This window comes from Pezoporus occidentalis, unplaced genomic scaffold (assembly GCF_034315485.1).
Source record: "Pezoporus occidentalis ecotype Australia unplaced genomic scaffold, CSIRO_AGI_Poc_V1 ctg83, whole genome shotgun sequence".
NCBI classification, from domain to species: Eukaryota; Metazoa; Chordata; class Aves; order Psittaciformes; family Psittacidae; genus Pezoporus; species Pezoporus occidentalis.
Window position 1 is genome coordinate 1,230,618 of NW_026916192.1, and position 18,605 is coordinate 1,249,222.

The 18,605-nt window shown below is 44.3% G+C and overlaps 1 protein-coding gene across 1 annotated transcript in view; it reads right to left on the reverse strand.

Moving 5' to 3' along the window:
- Positions 1-18,605, reverse strand: part of AHCY (adenosylhomocysteinase) — a 28,110-nt gene that overhangs the window by 8,460 nt on the left and 1,045 nt on the right. The window contains exons 2-8 of the mRNA XM_062604070.1: positions 17,626-17,816; positions 14,664-14,739; positions 12,683-12,835; positions 7,889-8,001; positions 5,259-5,466; positions 4,415-4,502; positions 3,648-3,765 (exon numbers count right to left, since the gene is read on the reverse strand). Coding sequence (XP_062460054.1) covers positions 3,648-3,765; positions 4,415-4,502; positions 5,259-5,466; positions 7,889-8,001; positions 12,683-12,835; positions 14,664-14,739; positions 17,626-17,816 — 947 coding nt within the window. The remainder of the gene's footprint in view (positions 1-3,647; positions 3,766-4,414; positions 4,503-5,258; positions 5,467-7,888; positions 8,002-12,682; positions 12,836-14,663; positions 14,740-17,625; positions 17,817-18,605) is intronic.

Genomic DNA, 18,605 nt, shown 5'->3' on the forward strand with positions numbered 1-18,605 from the left:
CCCTTTGATGAATCCGAGCAACAAAACTGAGAAACCAGCAATGGTCTAAGTGGCAAAGTGGTGATTTCCTTCCCAGATTTCAGTGTAAGAGCAATTCTACCAATTATTATAATGAATCTTCAACTGCTGCCCTGAGAAAGGTTTCAAGACATGCAGATGAATTCACATACAGGTGGAAAGGGACAGGAGCTGCACGATACTGGCTCCATGGAGACCTCATAACAGCCTTCCAGTACCTGAAGGGGGCTTATAAGGATGCTAGGGAGGGACTCTTCATTAGTGACTGTAGTGACAGGACAAGGGGTAATGGGTTAAAACTTAAACAGGGGAAGTTCAGATTGGACATAAGGAGGAAGTTCCTTATTGTAGGGGTGGTGAGGCACTGGAATGTCCAGGGAAGTTGTGAATGCTCCATTCCTGGCCATGTTCAAGGCCAGGTTGGACAGAGCCTTGGGTGACATCTTTAGTGGGAAGTGTCTGGGGTTGAACTGGATGATCCTAAGGTCCTTCCAACCCTAACTATTCTATGATTCTATGATACCTCCTGGGAGCTTGTTTTGAAACCTAAAGTTAACACATGTCCTGGAAGAGTTAAACAATTCCAGCAAATTTCTACTTTTAATTTGTTTCAAGCATGAAATTTGGAATCCTAAAGTCACATTTTGCCTTCCACTCCTGCCTCTCCCTCTTTTGGAACAAGTACGCTCTTAGGATGTGTATTAGCCCATTCCTGTTCAAATGCCACGGCTATCAGGAACAGAGAATGAAAAAGAATACTGAAGCTTTTCCACAGCAGAACTTGGTTCACATAATACCTCCTCAGCAGGTACTTCCTCACCTTGGCATGCAGGTCTGAAGTTTTTAGGGACAACAAATCTAAACCGACACAAAATGAAGCATAGGGATATACCACTATCACAGCACATAGTATTAAGTACACCAATAAGAGTCCAACTGGTGACTCAGACTAGTTAGCAGTGCTTCAGATTCACTGGTCAAAGTCAGCAAATCCCAAGGACTAACCTGAATCAGACCAGCTTTTATTTGGCTTGGCAGTGTACACATCGATAGACCATCAGTTCAGCAAAGCTTCCAACACACAGATGGCCACAGAAGATCAGGTTCACCTCTATGTAAATCCCATCTCCAGGGCCAACCAGTAGATGGGTAAGGAAAAGTCCAAGAGGAGGCCAAGGGTAAAATGCTATTTCTCTCAGTAAATTCTCTCAGCTTCACTATCGGTGCATCAAGCAGAAGGAGAGGTGATCTACTCAGAGCTGTGAGAGCTTTACCTTTTACAGCTTTAGGTGAGTCCTTTCAAACAGGTAGGTTTTCAGCATTAAACCACATGGATGACCTTGACCCCAATTCCACCCTTTTGAAACAGTGATATTCTGGTTTTAACCAGAAACTTGTTACAGCTTTCATACCTCAGACTATACTGCATCTCAGTGTACCCAATAAATCTGTGACATACTGCCTCCTTCAATAGAGTATATAATGAAAAAGGGACTACTACCTCTGCCAATAGTGACACGATTTTTCATGTCGACTTCAGGAGCCACATTCAATGGCCATGTGCAGGTAGTCTGTATTTCACCACACCAGCATCCAAGTTAGCCTTCAACAACATTTATTTTCTGAGCAATCCCAGTTCTAGTTTTAAAACCTGAGCTTGCAGAAAGCAAGCAGCTAGCTACAGGCTCAGGGCTGCTGGGCAAAATCAGCTCCACATTAAGGTCATGAGCAAGAACAGACTTGAGCATAGTGAAAACTTGAGGGTATAACTTCATATATTCAAGCTGAGCCCACACAGGGTGTCCCAACAGCAAAACACAATCCTCAAAAAACTCTTGACTGTTTAGTAACAGTTTGATGTGGGTAGCCAATAAGCCACAGGGGAACTATGAAAATCATAAGGGCAGATTAAGATCCACCACGTATGCATGCTTGGGTGTGGCATTTTTAAAAAAGTAGAAAACCTGTCCCAGAATCCTGCTATCAGCAAGCACACTCCCTCCTTAAAAGTCAACTAGAAGTCCCATGCCAAGACAGACAAAGCCTGGTTTGCATTATGGTATATTCTCCCTCAAAGCTGGTGTTACAAACCAGTTTTGATTTAGTTTAGTTTTTCTGCTTTGAGACAAAGCTGAAAAGCTGAAATTTTAGATCCCCATTTCCCTACTGACGTGGTTTAAGCACAGCCAGTAACTCAGAACCATGCAGCCGCTCACTCCCCCTCTTCTTCCCACCCCACTCCCAGAGGGATGGGGAGGAAAACCAAAAGAACGTAAATCCCATGGGTTGAGATAAGAACAGTCCAGTAACTAAGGTACCATATAAAACCACTACTGCTACCACCACTAATAACAGTAATAAGGAAACTAACAAGGGGAAAGAATATAAAACTAAAAAGGGAAAAGGAAAAGAAAACAATAAAACCAAGTGATGCACAATACAATTGCTCACCACCCACTGACTGATCCCCAGCCTGACCTGAGCAGCAATCTGGGCCTTCTGGGTAACTCCCCCCAAAGAGCTGTGGTATGGAATACCCCTTTGGTCAGTTGGGGTTAGGTGTCCTGTCTCTGCTTCCTCCCAGCTTCCTGTGCCCTTCCTCACTGGCAGAGCATAAATCCTCAAATGAAGTAAGCATTACTCAGCAACAACTAAAAACATCAATGTATTATCAGCGTTGTGCTCAGACTAAAGTCAAAAACAGAGCACTGCACCAGCAACTAAAAAGGAGAAAAATGACTGTTACACCTGAACCCAGGACATGTATGTAGCTGCAGCCATAGCCTGAAGTAAATACATAGTGGAACTGCAAGCAGAGGAAGGATAACACATCTGGCCTTGTCTGCCCACATGCAGACTTCTCCTCTACACAGGATTCTAAAATGAAGCCACTTTGAAGAGAAGTCTGAGCCGGGCAGAGCTCCAGATAGGCTTTCCTGAAGCTTCTGACTGAAAAAAACCCTTTGAAAACAGAGGCGTGAATTCTTAAGAGCCTTGTCAGAACCCCAGAATTTCCCTGAGATCCACGCTAGTCCTGACGGCACACAGAACCAAGACCAAGATTGCTCTGGTGCAGAGCACTACATGAGCAAGCAGCTTTGAGAAGAAACCAGGCAATATAAGGGCTCAGTTCTTAAGTTTCATATGGTCTCTATGGTCTGTTCAAGCTTGCTTTTTGAAACTCAGTTATGGCTTTGGTTTTAGCTCAGAACTATCAAAGAGAGCACATTTTGACATCTCCTCGACATACCCCAAATGTCAAAATTGACTTTCTATAAGGAATCAACTTGAGGCAATTAATTGTTTACACAGCCACCACCAAGTGGTAGGCTCCTGTTTGTCAAGGAAGTAGGAACACATGGAGAAAGATGCATCCACATGCTGTGCACCTGGGCACTAGCTGGAACCAACTATGTTAACACCAACACAAGAATATGTCATGCAGCTTGTTTCAGTTTAATCAGGGAAGATCAGAGTAGAATCCCCATTCTGATCAGCCCAGAGGAACACTGGCTTCCAAGAAAGCTAGAAAAACAAAGTACCTTCAGAGAAATACCTCCCTTTCTGGAAACAGACACTGAGTAGATATTGCTTTTCAAGCAGTAGAGCTTGCACAAGGGCTGTCTCACCTGAGGTTTAACATTCACCGCCTCTACTGCATTTTCATTCAGCCATTTTGCATCAACTTCCACATCAAAATGGCCAATATTACACACTATGGCATCATCCTTCATCTGCTCAAAGTGCCTGCAAAAAAAAATAAATAAATTTACATTCAAAGTTAATGCACAAAAAGATTTCTTCAGCAAAAGAAGATGCTCTAGTCCATAGCTCTGTTCAAGGAGAAATACTAAGTGCTCACTGATTGCATTTGACTTAAGATGTGTGAGTCTAGTAATCCTGCAGGCATGCAAAGTCTACTGGAAAAAAAACTCTCCAGCTTCTAGGGAAGGAAACTTCCCAGAGACACAAGAGGTTATTGAGGAGAAAATATTCTCCCAGTATGGAAAGTAAAACCACTGTAATTGGTCAAACCTGAAACATGTTTACTCACAGATGGAATTGCTTTCAACCTTTACCTACCTCCTTTCTTCATATTTAGCTGTCCTAACACAGAATATTCTGGAGAATAAGAGCATCAGAGCTACTTATCCCTCTACACCTTTTGTTTCCCCATCATCACATACTGTAAGACAGGAACAACTGCAACACGGCAACATCCAACTGAACTGAAAGACCAAAGCCCCAATTTCTCACTAAATAGATGCTAAATTCTGATATCCTGCAATGATAATGTGTGCTAACCCTCACCATATTGCTGACAAGTTATGACTGTATTTTAAACCAGTCTAACTGTACAGGTATGCTTTCACCAAAGCAAGTGGCTAGACCATACCTGCCCTGAACAATGTCAGTGCAGCCAGTGGTGGTAACAAAGATATTGCCTTCTTTGCAGGCCTCCTCCATGGTTGTAACTTCATAACCTGAAAAGAGAAAATGTTATTCCTCTATCCAGCACAAACACTTATTAAAAAATGAGGTACAGTATTTCAAGTAGAAAAGTACAGAGAAAGAATAGGTCTGTCCCACCACCTGACCTATGGAGGATGTAAAGTATAAGTATACTTGTCTTACTAAATACAAACATAGCATCAAAATATCTACCCCTCACTCATTTCCACTCTGTAATCTATCCATGCAATGTCTTATGCCCATTGGTGGGCATAAGACATTTGGCACAGCACTCAAACTGGATTCAGGGGTCAAGTTTGCAAAGGGAAGTACACCCACAACACCTGCAGGTTCTAGTCAGGTATGGAAAGAAATGGAATAAACTGGTACTAAGTATAATTACACAGTCACTCCCATGAAGAGAAGGAGCACAGCTGGAAAGGCAGAGAGCATGGCATCTTAATGCATGCTGGAGGTTAGAGTGACACAACCTGAAGGTAACAAAGCCATCCTAAAGCAGGCTTACCATGTTATGACATAGTGGCCCTACTCCACTACAGCCTCTATTGCCTTGACTGCAAAGACATCTTTGAGGCCTACACTAATAAACTCCTACCCTAACTGCCAGGAAAGAATTCCTACAGTTAAACTGGAGTCAACTCTACCTCAACAGGGATGGAGCTGAAACCCACTAAAACTTCCTTGGCCAGTTATCACTTGTTGCTCTACACTGACACGCAGACACCTCTATCACATGCATTAATTTTTGCATCTCCTTCAGTTCTTACCTTCCATGGCTGCCTGCAGTGCGTTGATGGGATCAATTTCAGTGATGATGACTCTGGCTCCAAAGCTCCGCAGGGCCTGAGCGCAGCCTTTGCCCACATCACCATAACCTGCCACAACTGCTACTTTCCCAGCAATCATGACATCTGTCGCACGCTTGATGCCATCGATGAGGGACTCTCTGCAACCATAAAGGTTATCGAACTTGCTCTGAGGAAGAAAAAGGAGCAGTTTCAGAACAGATGCAAGTAAAAATTCTTTAAAGAAACAACTGACATCAGGATGCTGTGTACAGAGGCAGGTCTGAGTTCCTCAACCAGATGTTCACCTGTTCTTTGCTGCTGTTTATCAGACAATGAACTGCACAAAAAACAATGCCAGCAGAATAGCTGAACAACTTATTATTTTTGTAAGACACATGCACCCTGAAGAAGCAGAAAGGTACCCACATTAACCATAAGAAATTGGTTCCTGCAGTCCAGGAAGATCAAAATAGCATCTTCTCCCAGGAAGAGTTACAATAATGCTGCCAGAGTGCTCAAATTTAGAAAAATCCAGGAAGGAGCCATGCACAACACTGGTCCCTCCAACCGAAGACCCCTGGATTTCATCTCCTAACACCCCATTGCAGAACATCCCCCTACTGTAACATTAACACAAGCTTAACTGCCAGACCTCCAAATCAAAGTTCCTACGCTAAGTCAGATGACAAATAATACTCCATTTGAACATAGAACTAACCTCAGAAACATGTTGCTGTACTGATTTTTGTAATGCCCCTGCCTTTTCTCTTTGGGCTCTTTGTTCTGACCAGGAGTGTGCGCTGTATAAACAGATTTGATTATCTGAAGAGCTACAGAAGTCAAGAGTTAAAACGATCTGGCTACCAAAGTTGTGCTATACTTCCCAAAACAGGGTATAAAGAACTCACCACTCACAACAGAATTCTGGTCTCAAAGCCTGCCCTGCTATCAAGCATGTGTAAGGTGGTGTAAGCTGTAGACTGAGTCCCAAACTATAACAAATTTTTTACAGTAAAAGCACAAATTCCACAGGTATATAGATTTATAATAAAAATAAAAATACTGTGACTATGACTCCAATAAATCATCTGAGTAAGTTACCAGGTATACGGGCATGCTACTCCAAGCTTCAGAACCTGGCCAAGGACTAATGTGTAAGACCTTACACTTCAGATCTACAAGATCCTGACTCAGCACTTGTAAGTCTTATCACAGGCACATTTGCCATTAATATTTCAGATAATTTGCATCTTTCAAAATTGCAAGCTAGTGCCAGTTGGTCATGCTGTTTTCTAGTCCTCCAGCAGATTTTCCTTGCATTATAAGGCTTCTTATGGAGGAAAACAGCATTGTCAGATTTGATTCCTCATCACCAAATCCCCCAATTACAGAGTCTTCCAGGTGCCTGTGTATTTCCATGCAGGCAAGTTAACAGAGTGCCAGACGTAGACATCTATCCCACCCAAAAATACATCTGAGTGGCAAGAGGGAAGAACAGAACTGAATGCTGCCTACCTTCTCTCTCCAAATACTAGTATAGGAACCTGGCAACCAATGTAAATATCTAACTAGGAGAGCAGAATTTGTCAGCTCAGTTGCATGCCTTCCTGGAGATGCACAACTGTGGTTAGTACCAATCTTTTACTAGATAAATAACAAACAGCACTTGAAAGTGAGCACTTGCTTGGCACTAGAATAAACTGATCTTAACCCAAATCCATTCAAGTTTTTTTAGAAACGTGAATTTCCAAATCTACTAAAGAGTATTAATAGTTATTGTGCAGGAGGCATAAATCTAGGTGAAAAGGATGCAAAGAGGAAAAGCTTCCTCCAAGAACAAGTGCATCCTAGCCCACTAGCTATGAAAAAAATGCCAGATGCCTCTTTGTGAGCAGAAAGGAGATACTCTTAAGGCAGCAAACTGCAGAGAACGGAGGCCAAACAGTCAGTGAGAACTGCCATGCCCAACAGGATAATGTTAGTATGGTAACTTGAAATAGATTTAGCAACTGGACTTTAAACATGTACATGCATAAAGCCTTAAGCACTCCTGTAATTACTACTATAATTCACCTGCATCCAAATAGCACCAGCACTCTTTGAACACCATTCCCCCTCATCCCCGAATTCACTGGAATTTGTCTCAGGAAGCAGTAATATACCTAAGAACAGAATAAATACCTACTGCCCTGTCCTTTGCAACAGCTGCTCAGAGATATCACACCTTTTACCAGTCACAAGCTTATAAACACTCCTTTTTCCATCTGGTATCCGCCACCTACCTGTGGGCTTTAAGCTGCTCAAGAGTGAGGACATGTCCCTTGCCATAGGAACTGTACCCCAGAAGCCATGATCTCTATAGGTGTTTTCACATTGAGATGTAGAAGAATGCATGTCCTTACATATAAAAAAAGCTCTTCATGTTCTGAAAATATGGCACTTCCCATTAGAGACACCATGGGCTCACTTCAAGGATATGGCAAAAATCTGTTCAGTACCAGATCAAGAATAGCTCAGCAAGAGAAGCAATACTTGCATGGAAATGCTGACATACCCACACCGAACTGGTCAGACAGCAGAACATAGCAGAAGGGCTCTAGATGCATTACCTTGGTGACAGAGTCATTTACATTGATAGCTGGCACTTTCAGGGTCCCATTGGCCTTCATTTTGTACAGGTTGTGAACTCCAGTGGTTGTCTCTTCTGAAATACCTCTAATTCCTGTGGGGAGAATAAAAGTTGGAGTTAACAGTGCTGCAAACCAACACATCCAAGCACTGGGAGCATACTCCAGAGGTCTAACAAACTCTTTGCAGGAAGCAGGGAAGAGGTAAGAACCCTCGTTTTGGTCCACAAACAGTAGTTTGAAACTTCAAGCAAGCTTCTTTCCCCATAAGGCAATTAAAAGAGCAGGACAAAATATTCTTTGGAAAAATGGAAGGGACCAGCTCAAGACCCAGACCTCCAGCTGAGCCACTGCCTTTGCCCAGAGGACAATCAAAGCTGTCAGCCATGGACAGGGACAACTTCCACTAGACCAGGTTGCTCCAAACCCAGTCCAATCTGGTCCCAAACACTTCAAACAGAATTTGTACCAGTCTCAATGGAGTTTAAAAGCCATTACATTTCCCTTTTCCTTCCCAGAGCACCAGGTTGAAGCACTGCCACTCTCTGTCACAAGAAGGAAATGAGACCAACTAAGCCAGAAGTAAACAGAGCTTGATATTAGGCTGATTTATCCCCAGAGGTCTGTAACCCCAAACCTCACACCAAGCCTACAGTACCTGCACTTCTCAGAGGGTTACCTGAAGAGAGAACAAATTCAGGCTTCAGCACAGTTAGGACTTGCTTAGAGGGGACAGAACAGTTTAAAGAACATTGCCTCATGCACAGCTAAATACAGCATCTGTAGTTAAGTTACCCAAAAGTATCAATAACCCAGTGCAACTGCTTAGATCAAGTATGGATAAAGTGGTGGATAAAGAACCGGCTGGATGGCCACACACAGAGTTGTGGTCAGTGGCTCAATGTCCGGCTGGAGACCAGTAACGAGTGGCGTCCCTCAGGGATTGGTGTTGGGACCGGTCTTGTTCAACATCTTTGTCACTGACATGGACAGTGGGATTCAGTGCGCCCTCAGCAAGTTTGCTGATGACACCAAGCTGTGTGGTTCGGTTGATACCCTGGATGGAAGGAATGCCATCCAGAGGGACCTCGACACACTTGTGAGGTGGGCTGATGCCAACCTCATGGAGTTTAACCATGCCAAGTGCAAGGTCCTACACTTGGATCGGAGCAATCCCAGGCACAGCTACAGGTTGGGCAGAGAAGAGATTCAGAGCAGCCCTGTGGAGAAGGACTTCAGGTGCTGGTCGATGACAAAATGAACATGAGCCAGCTTCAGTGTGCGCTCACAGCCCAGAAAGCCAACTGTATCCTGGGCTGCATCCAAAGGAGTGTGACCAGCAGGTCGAAGGAGGTGATCCTGCCCCTCTGCTCTGCTCTTGTGAGACCTCACCTGGAGCACTGTGTGCAGTTCTGGTGTCCTCAATATAAAAAGGACATGGAACTGTTGGAACAAGTCCAGAGGAGGCCGTGAGGATAATCAGGGGACTGAAGCACCTCCCATATCAAGACGGGCTGAGAAAGTTGGGGCTGTTCAGCCTGGAGAAGAAAAGGCTGCGTGGAGACCTCATAGCAGCCTTCCAGTATCTGAAGGGGGCCTATAGGGATGCTGGGGAGGGACTCTTCATTAGGGACTGTAGTGACAGGACAAGGGGTAACGGGTTAAAACTGAAACAGGGGAAATTTAGATTGGATATAAGGAGGAAATTCTTTCCTGTTAGGGTGATGAGGCACTGGAATGGGTTGTCCAGGGAGGTTGTGAATGCTCCATCCCTGGTGGTGTTCAAGGCCAGGCTGGACAAAGCCTTGGGTGAGATGGTTTAGTGCGAGGTGTCCCTGTCCATGGCAGGGGGTTGGAACTTGATGATCTTAAGGTCCTTTCCAACCCTAACTATTTTATGATTCTATGATTCTAAGTACAATCATCCCTATGTGAAGGAAATCTGGGGGAAATCACAGCAGAAACCTCCAGTTCAAACCTGTCCTCTCTCTCCTCAGGTGTATCTGGCAACCAGGAGACACACTTATCCTTCAAAAGCTCTCCAGGCTGACTTTCCTAAGCTTAGTGCAATTTTAAAGACAGTCTGCTAAGTGAACCTCACATCACACACACCAGCAGGTTCCCTTCTCTGAAGACCACCTGCCTGCTGTCCCCAGGTGATACTTATAACTGGTCTAAACTGCTTTGCAACTCCACTGAGAGTCCTGCCTACACCACTCAATTTCAATGCCAGAGTGACTTCAATGACTGCAAAGGGCCTACACTAAGGAAAAGGTTGAATTACATTGAAAAAGCCTTGCTAAGCACTTTGCTCCCCTGTATTTCTTTCCTGGTCAATGAGCAAGTCTGCAGCAATGGATCACAAGTGATCCAATCTTCTCTATCCTTTCTCAATAGCAGTCTTCTGCACAGATGCCAAAGACCTCCCTTGCACGAGTTCAGATGACTTTCTCCTTTGTTCAGTTCTACTTCAACCATTCCTATCTTTATCTTACTTTTAAGGGCATTTAATTTAGTGGAATAAGCCCAAAGTAACAAGGCCATTCTGCCCTCCAACAGCAGGCATGATGAAAGAGAGAGGAAGCTTGCTGAGCATTTCCACACAGCTATTTAACATATCTCCTAGTTGAAGCAGGCTTGAATAGCCCTACTTTCAACTGTTAGTTGCACGCTAGTACTGAACTAACTTCTATTTAAATTAGAAGTTGCTGAAGCTTGGAAAACAGGCATTTCCCTTTGAAATTACCCCAGAAAACTTGTTCAGCCTTTAAATGACAAGTAGCCTTTTCAGATGCTGCATGCTAAAATGCCTCCTCTGCTCACAATAAAGTCCTTCCACACACTGTGCATGCTCTTCTAATGTTGCTTTTGTCCTACCTCTCACCCAAATATTACCACAAGCCCCTAGGATATATTAGCCTCTGTTATCATCAAGATAATAAAAACAGATGCTACACAGCTTCATTTAAGCAGTATTTGCAGCAAAGGGCTAAGCACAGAACTTCATTAAATGAGATCAAGACTACTCAGTGGTACCATTCTGGAAGTTTTGCTGTTTCTAAGGAGCAATGGACTGGAAGGTTGAACAGATCAAGTTCTGTCACACTCCAGAGATCAGTCTTTAATTAGTTTACTAAATTAAAAGCACATAGTGCACACATTCTGCTACATATGGCATCCTGTCTAGACTCTAAAAATACAGTAGAAAAGCCATCCCCATGAATTCAGGGAGCAATCCCAGGCAGCAGGGATGTTTATCATCAATGGCAGATGGCCAAGACAGGAGACACTTCAACAGCCACTGCCCTGCTGCACCATACTATATCAGTCCCTTCCACACCAGGACCACACAAGTAAGAAAGAGCAAAGGGCTGCAGAGGACAAAACAGCAGACAGCAGGAGGGATGGAAGTGTGAAAGAAGCTCAGCACAAGGACCCCCAAGAACAGGGACATCAACTGAGGTGCTTCATATTCATGGCGAAGAAGTAACTCTGCAAAACAGAGTATGAATGTGGAAAATGCATTTTTTTTTTGGCCTCTGACACTGCCAGGAAGACATAAAGGCATGATCCTTTGTGGTTTGGCAGGAACACAAGAGATCATGAACATCAGACAGACAATCTAGAAAGAAGACCTTTGGCAGAAGAGAGGATCCCAGCATGGCTGAGCAGACACCAATAAAAACCTCTCACTACAGTTCAAATAAGATGTTGACTGGATTACTAGGGACATCAGGCTGAGGATGAAGGAGAAACTGAGGCCTGTTACACAGAAGCAGCTTCCTCTCTTCCTGCTGCCCCTACCCACATTAGCACACAGATGGGGAGCAGCCCCAGACTTTTCCCCTCACACAGCCATATCCATGGGTTGCCACCTTCAAATTTTCCCCCATAGCTTCCTCTTAAAGCAGTGCAAGAATAAGCACTGATCCAGAAGGTTTTTACAGCAACCTCACCTCTAGGTTGACCTAGAATGAATATTAGTACACAGCACTGTATCAGTATAATCTCCACCCCATATCACTTTCCAATGTTCTTCACATCCCAGATCAAGCGTGCCCTTTAGCAACACTGGGTGTCTGCAGCTTGCAGCAGCACAGATAATGGACACTGGGAGAGCTCAGGAGAAGCCATCATGCTTCATGTCTGGGAGGCACAGATCAGCTCCTGCAGGTCATGCCAAATTCTATTCAGATAAACCCTTTACATAAACATGTGCCAGCAACACCACACTGATCTGCTTTTAGTTTCACTAACTTACACTGAAGGTAAGTTAAAGCAAGAGCCCCAATCCTGACTCCATCAGCATCTTCACTGACAAACTGGATGAGTCAATGCCTTGTAGTTTATAAGGCAGAAAATTGTTCCCTTTCCAAGAAAGGTTACAAGTTGCCATGACTTCATCCAGAAGTGTGCTAAGATGATGAGGAAGTAAAAGCATTAATGGTAAAAATATTAACTGCAAGCAGACATTGAACAATTCTAAAACACAGCCCATTTCCAGGAAGGCTGGAAGCCTTGGCAAGCCAGCTGTACCACTGGTACAGGTTATGGGCACTGTGAAGGATGACCAGGACAGGTCACTGCAGCTTAGATACTAAAAAGCAGAGATGGAAGCAGCTCCTGCAGGTAAGATGCTTTGGTCTTGGCCTGTAAGCGGTTTTCACAGACTCACAGCCTGTTCGCACATGCCTGTCTCTACCCCACCCACAGAAAGCGACTGCATAAACAGCCTCCAAAGCAGAACTGTGCCTGACAAAGCAGAATAGCACTCACCTTTCAAGAGCTGTGGGTATTTGGTATGAACTAGATTTGTAAGATCTCCACCATCATCCAAAATCATGTTGAGGGGCTGCCCATCCTTGAAGTACAGGGTCTGCTCAATGCACCACAAGTATTCCTCATCTGTCTCCCCTTTCCAGGCAAACACTACACAAGAACAAACACACAATTAGCCAGTTTCTTACTCAGCATGTGGTAAAGCAGCCAAAAGAAGATTTCATCAGCACCTCTCAGAAGCAGACAGACAGATTATTATCTGTGCCTGCAGGTCAGAAGAGACATTTGAATTGAAAAAAGGATTTCAGAATGAGCAGGAATGAAATCACATTGCTTTCTGTTCCAGGGCACAAACTTGGTCAAATTTTGAGGCTTCACTGCTCTCTTTATCCTTCTTCCATATTAAGAGAGAGAAGGCAAAGCAAACCAAACCAGATACATCCGCAACACTCACATGCTCCCCTAATACACCCTATGTTACTAGGAATTAGAAATAGCCTCTGGATATATTTATATAGACAAATGAAAACACAACTACAGCATTTTCTAGCACAGCAGAAGAGAGGGACTAAAATTTAGCACCAAACTCATCAGAAACTTTTAAACTTTAGCCTCTAGCACAGCCCCAAAATCCAAGCTACCATGCCTTGTCTGCTTGTAATAGGGTATATTTCTGTATCGGTACATCTACCACCAGCAATATGCTGCAACCACTAGCATGTTGTATCTGGCAGTATTTCTGCCTTTCCTGGCATTTGTACTAGATTCATACTATACTTCAGCCTCAGTGGTATTCAATCCATTCAAACATATATCAGGCACAACTTAGACACCCCAACATTTGGCTAAATTCTCATGTTTTCCACTGTTTACACAGAAAATTAACCTTGAGCTATGAAAAGCCAACCATGCAATTGCCCATTCTGAAGGGGCAAATCAGTACCTCATATTGTATCCAAAGAATCAGCAGCCCTCCAGCATTTTGTAAATTCAGTATGTGAAGTGCAGTATTAACAAAAAGAGCAAGTTTCACAAAACAAGGATACCAAGGGGAGAGTTCAAAAACTTAGATAAATACTCCACCTATAAACTGCTCTTCAGTTGAGTTTTGGGTGTTGAGAGCAGTGAGGAAGTCAGTATTCTAACATCGGATCTAGAGTCCCATCTGGTCTTTTGACATCAGATGCTAGAGACCAGCAGAGGACACGTTACCTGCAGCTAGTAATGAAGGGACCGCTTTCTTCTGTTACCTTAGAATGGACACAGCTGGGGAAGGACTTGTGGCACTATTGAATTCTATGAAAAACACCTCCCAAAGCAAAAAAAAACAGGCTGCCAGAAATCAGATCTAACCTCTGCAAACATCCAGGCTCAAGTTATGCAGTTCCCAGCACAGAGCTAGGAGGACTGCATGTCCTTAAGCCAAGTAACACAGCAGACAGCTTAATGTACCTGCAAGGACTGCCTCTTTATTGGAAGGCGCCAGTAACACAACAGCAGCATCCTGATAAAGTGCTTCAGGGACATTAGGCAGCAACACAGCTGGCCTAGATCTAGCCTAAAAATATCTTGAGGATTGACACTGTCACTGTAATGTATCACACTACCATCAAGATCCCTTCCCCAACCCCTGTTTAGCTCCAAGCTTGCTGGAAAGCACCAACCACCATCATCTACACACACCCAAACACCAATCCATTTAATTACCCAAGCCCATTCAATCAGCTTAATGACCAGGCTTAAAAGCTGGTAACATCCAGCCAGGCTCCTCCATAGCCCAACACCAGCCACTGTTAGGAACGCTACAAGTAGTCTGATGCAAAGCTTGAATCAGACATCCTGTTTGGTAACAATCACTACTTTTGATGGGCTACTTCTATGCTGAAACCTGTTCAGAAGAGCTTGTTTTGTAGTTTGATTTAGCTGGAACAGGCAGTACACCTCAACTCAGAGCCAAATTAGAACATTGAAAACTTACCAGGGATACCAGCTTTTGCAATAGCAGCTGCAGCATGGTCCTGTGTGGAGAAAATGTTGCAGCTTGACCATTGTACCTGGAAAACAATCCAAGTTTTGTTTGCTGAACAAAGTTCTGAGATATCAGGCACTCTCATCCAGACACAGGAGGTGAAAAGGGAGCAAGAGCAGAAAGGCATATTAGTGCAGGTTCTTGCCTTTCTTAGTAGCTCTGAAAGGTTAAGGTGAAAATCAAGTATGTGACTAGGCCTGGGGAAATAATGTCACTTGGGGAGAGAATATAACAGAGCTTTAGCTGTGCTGCATATTCACTCATGAGAGCTTATTCATGAGACATTCTGCCAGGCAGCCAGAGCATACATTCAGCTATAGATCTGCAGGAAGTGCACAGTAGGGTGGGTTTTAGAAAGTTTTGGTCAATGAAGTTCAGATTTTCAGAACAGCCACATAGCAAGTGTCCACTGAGGGATACAGATATGCAGCAACACACCTGCTGGCACTCAGAAGGGTCAGAAATGCAGCTGAAACTACACTTGATCAAACAGGCATTCTCCCAAGATTATGCTCACGCACCTCCCTCTCTGTGCTCCAGTCATAGAAGCTTTTCCATCTGAGCTAAGCATTTTCCACACTAGGCTCAGGCACCTAGAAAAGCAACAGCATATCGCTGAGTTGCATTGAAAAGTATCTACATACTTACTGCACCTCCCCAGCAGGCACAAAACCCACCACATCCCAGAGCAACAAGCAAGTTCTCACTGCAGGGCTGACTGGCAGGTTTTTGCATGCTTATTCGTAACAGAGCTCGAGGAGAGAGAGCAATAAGGCATAATCCTTCAGCCTGTTTCCAGATACTCATCTCACTTTATCAATAGTTGACACTTCAAAGTAAGGGCTGCAGTAGGAAGTACCTCATCTGAGCCTGCACGATACTTGTCAGTGAAAACACAACTGGAAGGAGCACAGGAAAAACAAATTCATGACCATAAGCACTGTACTTCCTCATCTGGGTTTTTCTAAGCTCCTTCCATATCAGTACAGATGACACTGACAGATGTCATGACATTCAAAGCATACAAAATACCTGTCTATTGGTCACACTTCAAATACTTGATACATCAGCCACTTCAACTGCATCCTCAGATCTATAACACCAGTTTGTGATAACAGCATAGACCCTAGAATAACTAGCATACCCGATAGGCTCAGAGCTAATATTTACATCACTGGTTATGAAGATAATGCATTTTTAGTACAATTTTAGAATTTAGGCACTCTGAGGGAGAGAGTATTTATTCCATCTTTGCTAACCTAGCCAAAAAAGGGGTACCAAGATAACTATGCTGCAGTGAGCTACATGGTCATTCTATAGGGCATGGTTTCATCAATTTCACTCCTCCCTCTTGGGCACCAAAGTTCTGGCAGAACAGATGAACCCGGGCTGAATCCAAACCCAAGTCAAAGTCTAAACTAAATAAATGCAAGTCTAAACTAAATAAATGCAAGCACTGGGAAAAGGAAAGAGCTAACATGACAGAATACACCTTAAAAGCACAACCATGCTTATGCACTTATGCTTAGAGGAACCAAATCTCTGCAGGTACTTCCCTGAATGACTTGGATGAATCCCACACAACACTAACTGGGTATTGTGCTCAGAATAAAACAGCTTGGCAATGCTCAAGTAAGCACACAGCCTCTGCCCAGGGCAGTCATGCTGACACACAGCAACCAACAGCAACAGCAAGGAGCTTCCCAAATTTCAGTGGCTACTGCTTTCTTTTAAATCCTGTGGAGGGACAAGAGTTTCATATACAGAGTAGCTGGCATAAAGCCAGGACTAGCTCCACAAAGCTCTCTTTCAGTACTGCATCATTTACAACTGTGGAACAGCCCTGAACAGGCTGAAGAATACCCTGCACAACAGCAGGTACCTACCTTGCCCAGGCTGACCTGGCATGTTTTGAGACCTACCCTCTCCACGTTTTGAGGAAATGCCTTAGTGGCTACAGAGAAAGCTTCTCTTTCTCCCAGTGCCTTTTGATCAGCATGACACTGCTCAACTCATTCAGCAATTCACAGGGAGGGATCCCATATAGAGCACCTCTGGGCAGCCTGAGCTCAGGCAGCTAAACTTCTAGAAGGAGCTTCAGATCACATGCATACTTAACATAACTCATCATCAGGTTCCAGTCAGTTCCCTGCTGCTCAGCATGTGAGCTACGTGAATTGTGCTCAGATGCCTGACTCTCCTCATGCCCTGTAAAATGAACACTCAGCAATGATGTCTGGACTTGAGCCAGCAAGCCAGGCAGAGGGCACAACAGAGTAAATGGCGTACAGGTATCTCAGTATTTCATATGGACCAGGGTAACTGGTCCATAGTCACACAACAAATTCAAAGTCATTGGAGTCCCCAGTCATCGATCACTGAGCTGCGCTGCCCCTGTGTTGTTTTCCTGCACAGCTAAAGGGCCAGCACGAGCTCTTCAGAAGCTTCACTGTTTTTCTGCTGACTTTACCAGGGCACAGTGTGGCGCTTAATACAGGCTAATCTGTGCTGGAGGCTGTCACTGTGCTTCCACATTACTGGCAACAAAGATACATGCCCGAGCACAACACTATGTCGTACCAGCTTTCAGCACTGCTGCTAAGGGTGCTGTACACACAACTGCTGGAGCTGCTGCAGTCAGCAACGAAGCCCAGAACAGCCACTCATGAAGATGCAGCTTGTCCAGAGGAAAAACACATACCACATCCCAGAGGTGTATGCAGAGCAGGTGACAAGCTTTTTGCTTAAGGACAGAAGACATAATACATCCATCTGGGGACTGCAGCACAGCCTGTTACAAAAATTACAGCCAATTGCCAAAACCCCTAAGGTACTTATATAAGCACAAGCAGCATCCTAGGCAGAGCATTATCTAACAGAACACTAAAGGAAAAACCCAGAGGCACTTTACCTCAGCTCCCAGCTTGATAAGGGTCTCTATGAGAACTGCTGTCTGCACAGTCATGTGAAGGCAACCGGCGATACGTGCACCTTTCAGTGGCTTTGATGCAGCATACATCTCCCGCATCTTCATCAGCCCTGGCATCTCATTCTCTGCAATCTCAATGGCCTTGCGACCCCAGTCTGCAAGGCTGATGTCAGCTGCAAGAGAAGGATAGCTGTCAGAGTTGAAATAGCTAAGATTCTGGTATCTGTTCATACCCGTGTGGGTAGGCACTGGCTACAACAGCTGAACTGAACAACCAGCAACAGCCGGCAGAGACAGTTAGGCAAACAGACCCTATTCCAGTTACTCCCTAGTTTTTCACTATGATACACAGGCTTTCAAACGAGTTTAGAGCTAACTTAACAGCCCCTCTGGAAAAAGTGTGCTGCTGTATGAGCATATTCATCAACTTGATCTAACGTGCAGACATTCCAAGGGCCTTTAATTTGGTAAGCCCCAGCCTTAAGCGTTCCTCCTTGCAGAGACTGCCCAAGGGCCTGACACCTCCTACAGATCTACATCCACAGGATTAAGACACGCATGGAGGGGCTGCTGGTATGGCAATAGCTTCCCCACATTATAGCACAGACAGCATGGTAGCTGCCGTGTGCACCAGGAGCTGAGTCCAGTCCAGCTGCCCCTCTTAAGAGCTGTTCCTACCCCTTATACCCACAAAGATTATTTTTAAGGCATCACAACTACCTTAAATACAAGTCTACATCTGCTTTATAAAACAGATCTGGAGTAGAAAAGTCCAGGGAAAAAAAAAATGAACAAAAGACTTCCAAGATGCTAACTTGCAGTAGAAAATACTGTGCTCGCCATGGATGCCTGACTCCAGCCTTGAAAAGGCAAGGGTCAAACAGCCAGGGCCTAGGTGCAGCGCTCTGCAGCATCAGCCAGTACCCAGTGGCCCTCTGGCTCGGTTGGCTCTTTCAAGCATG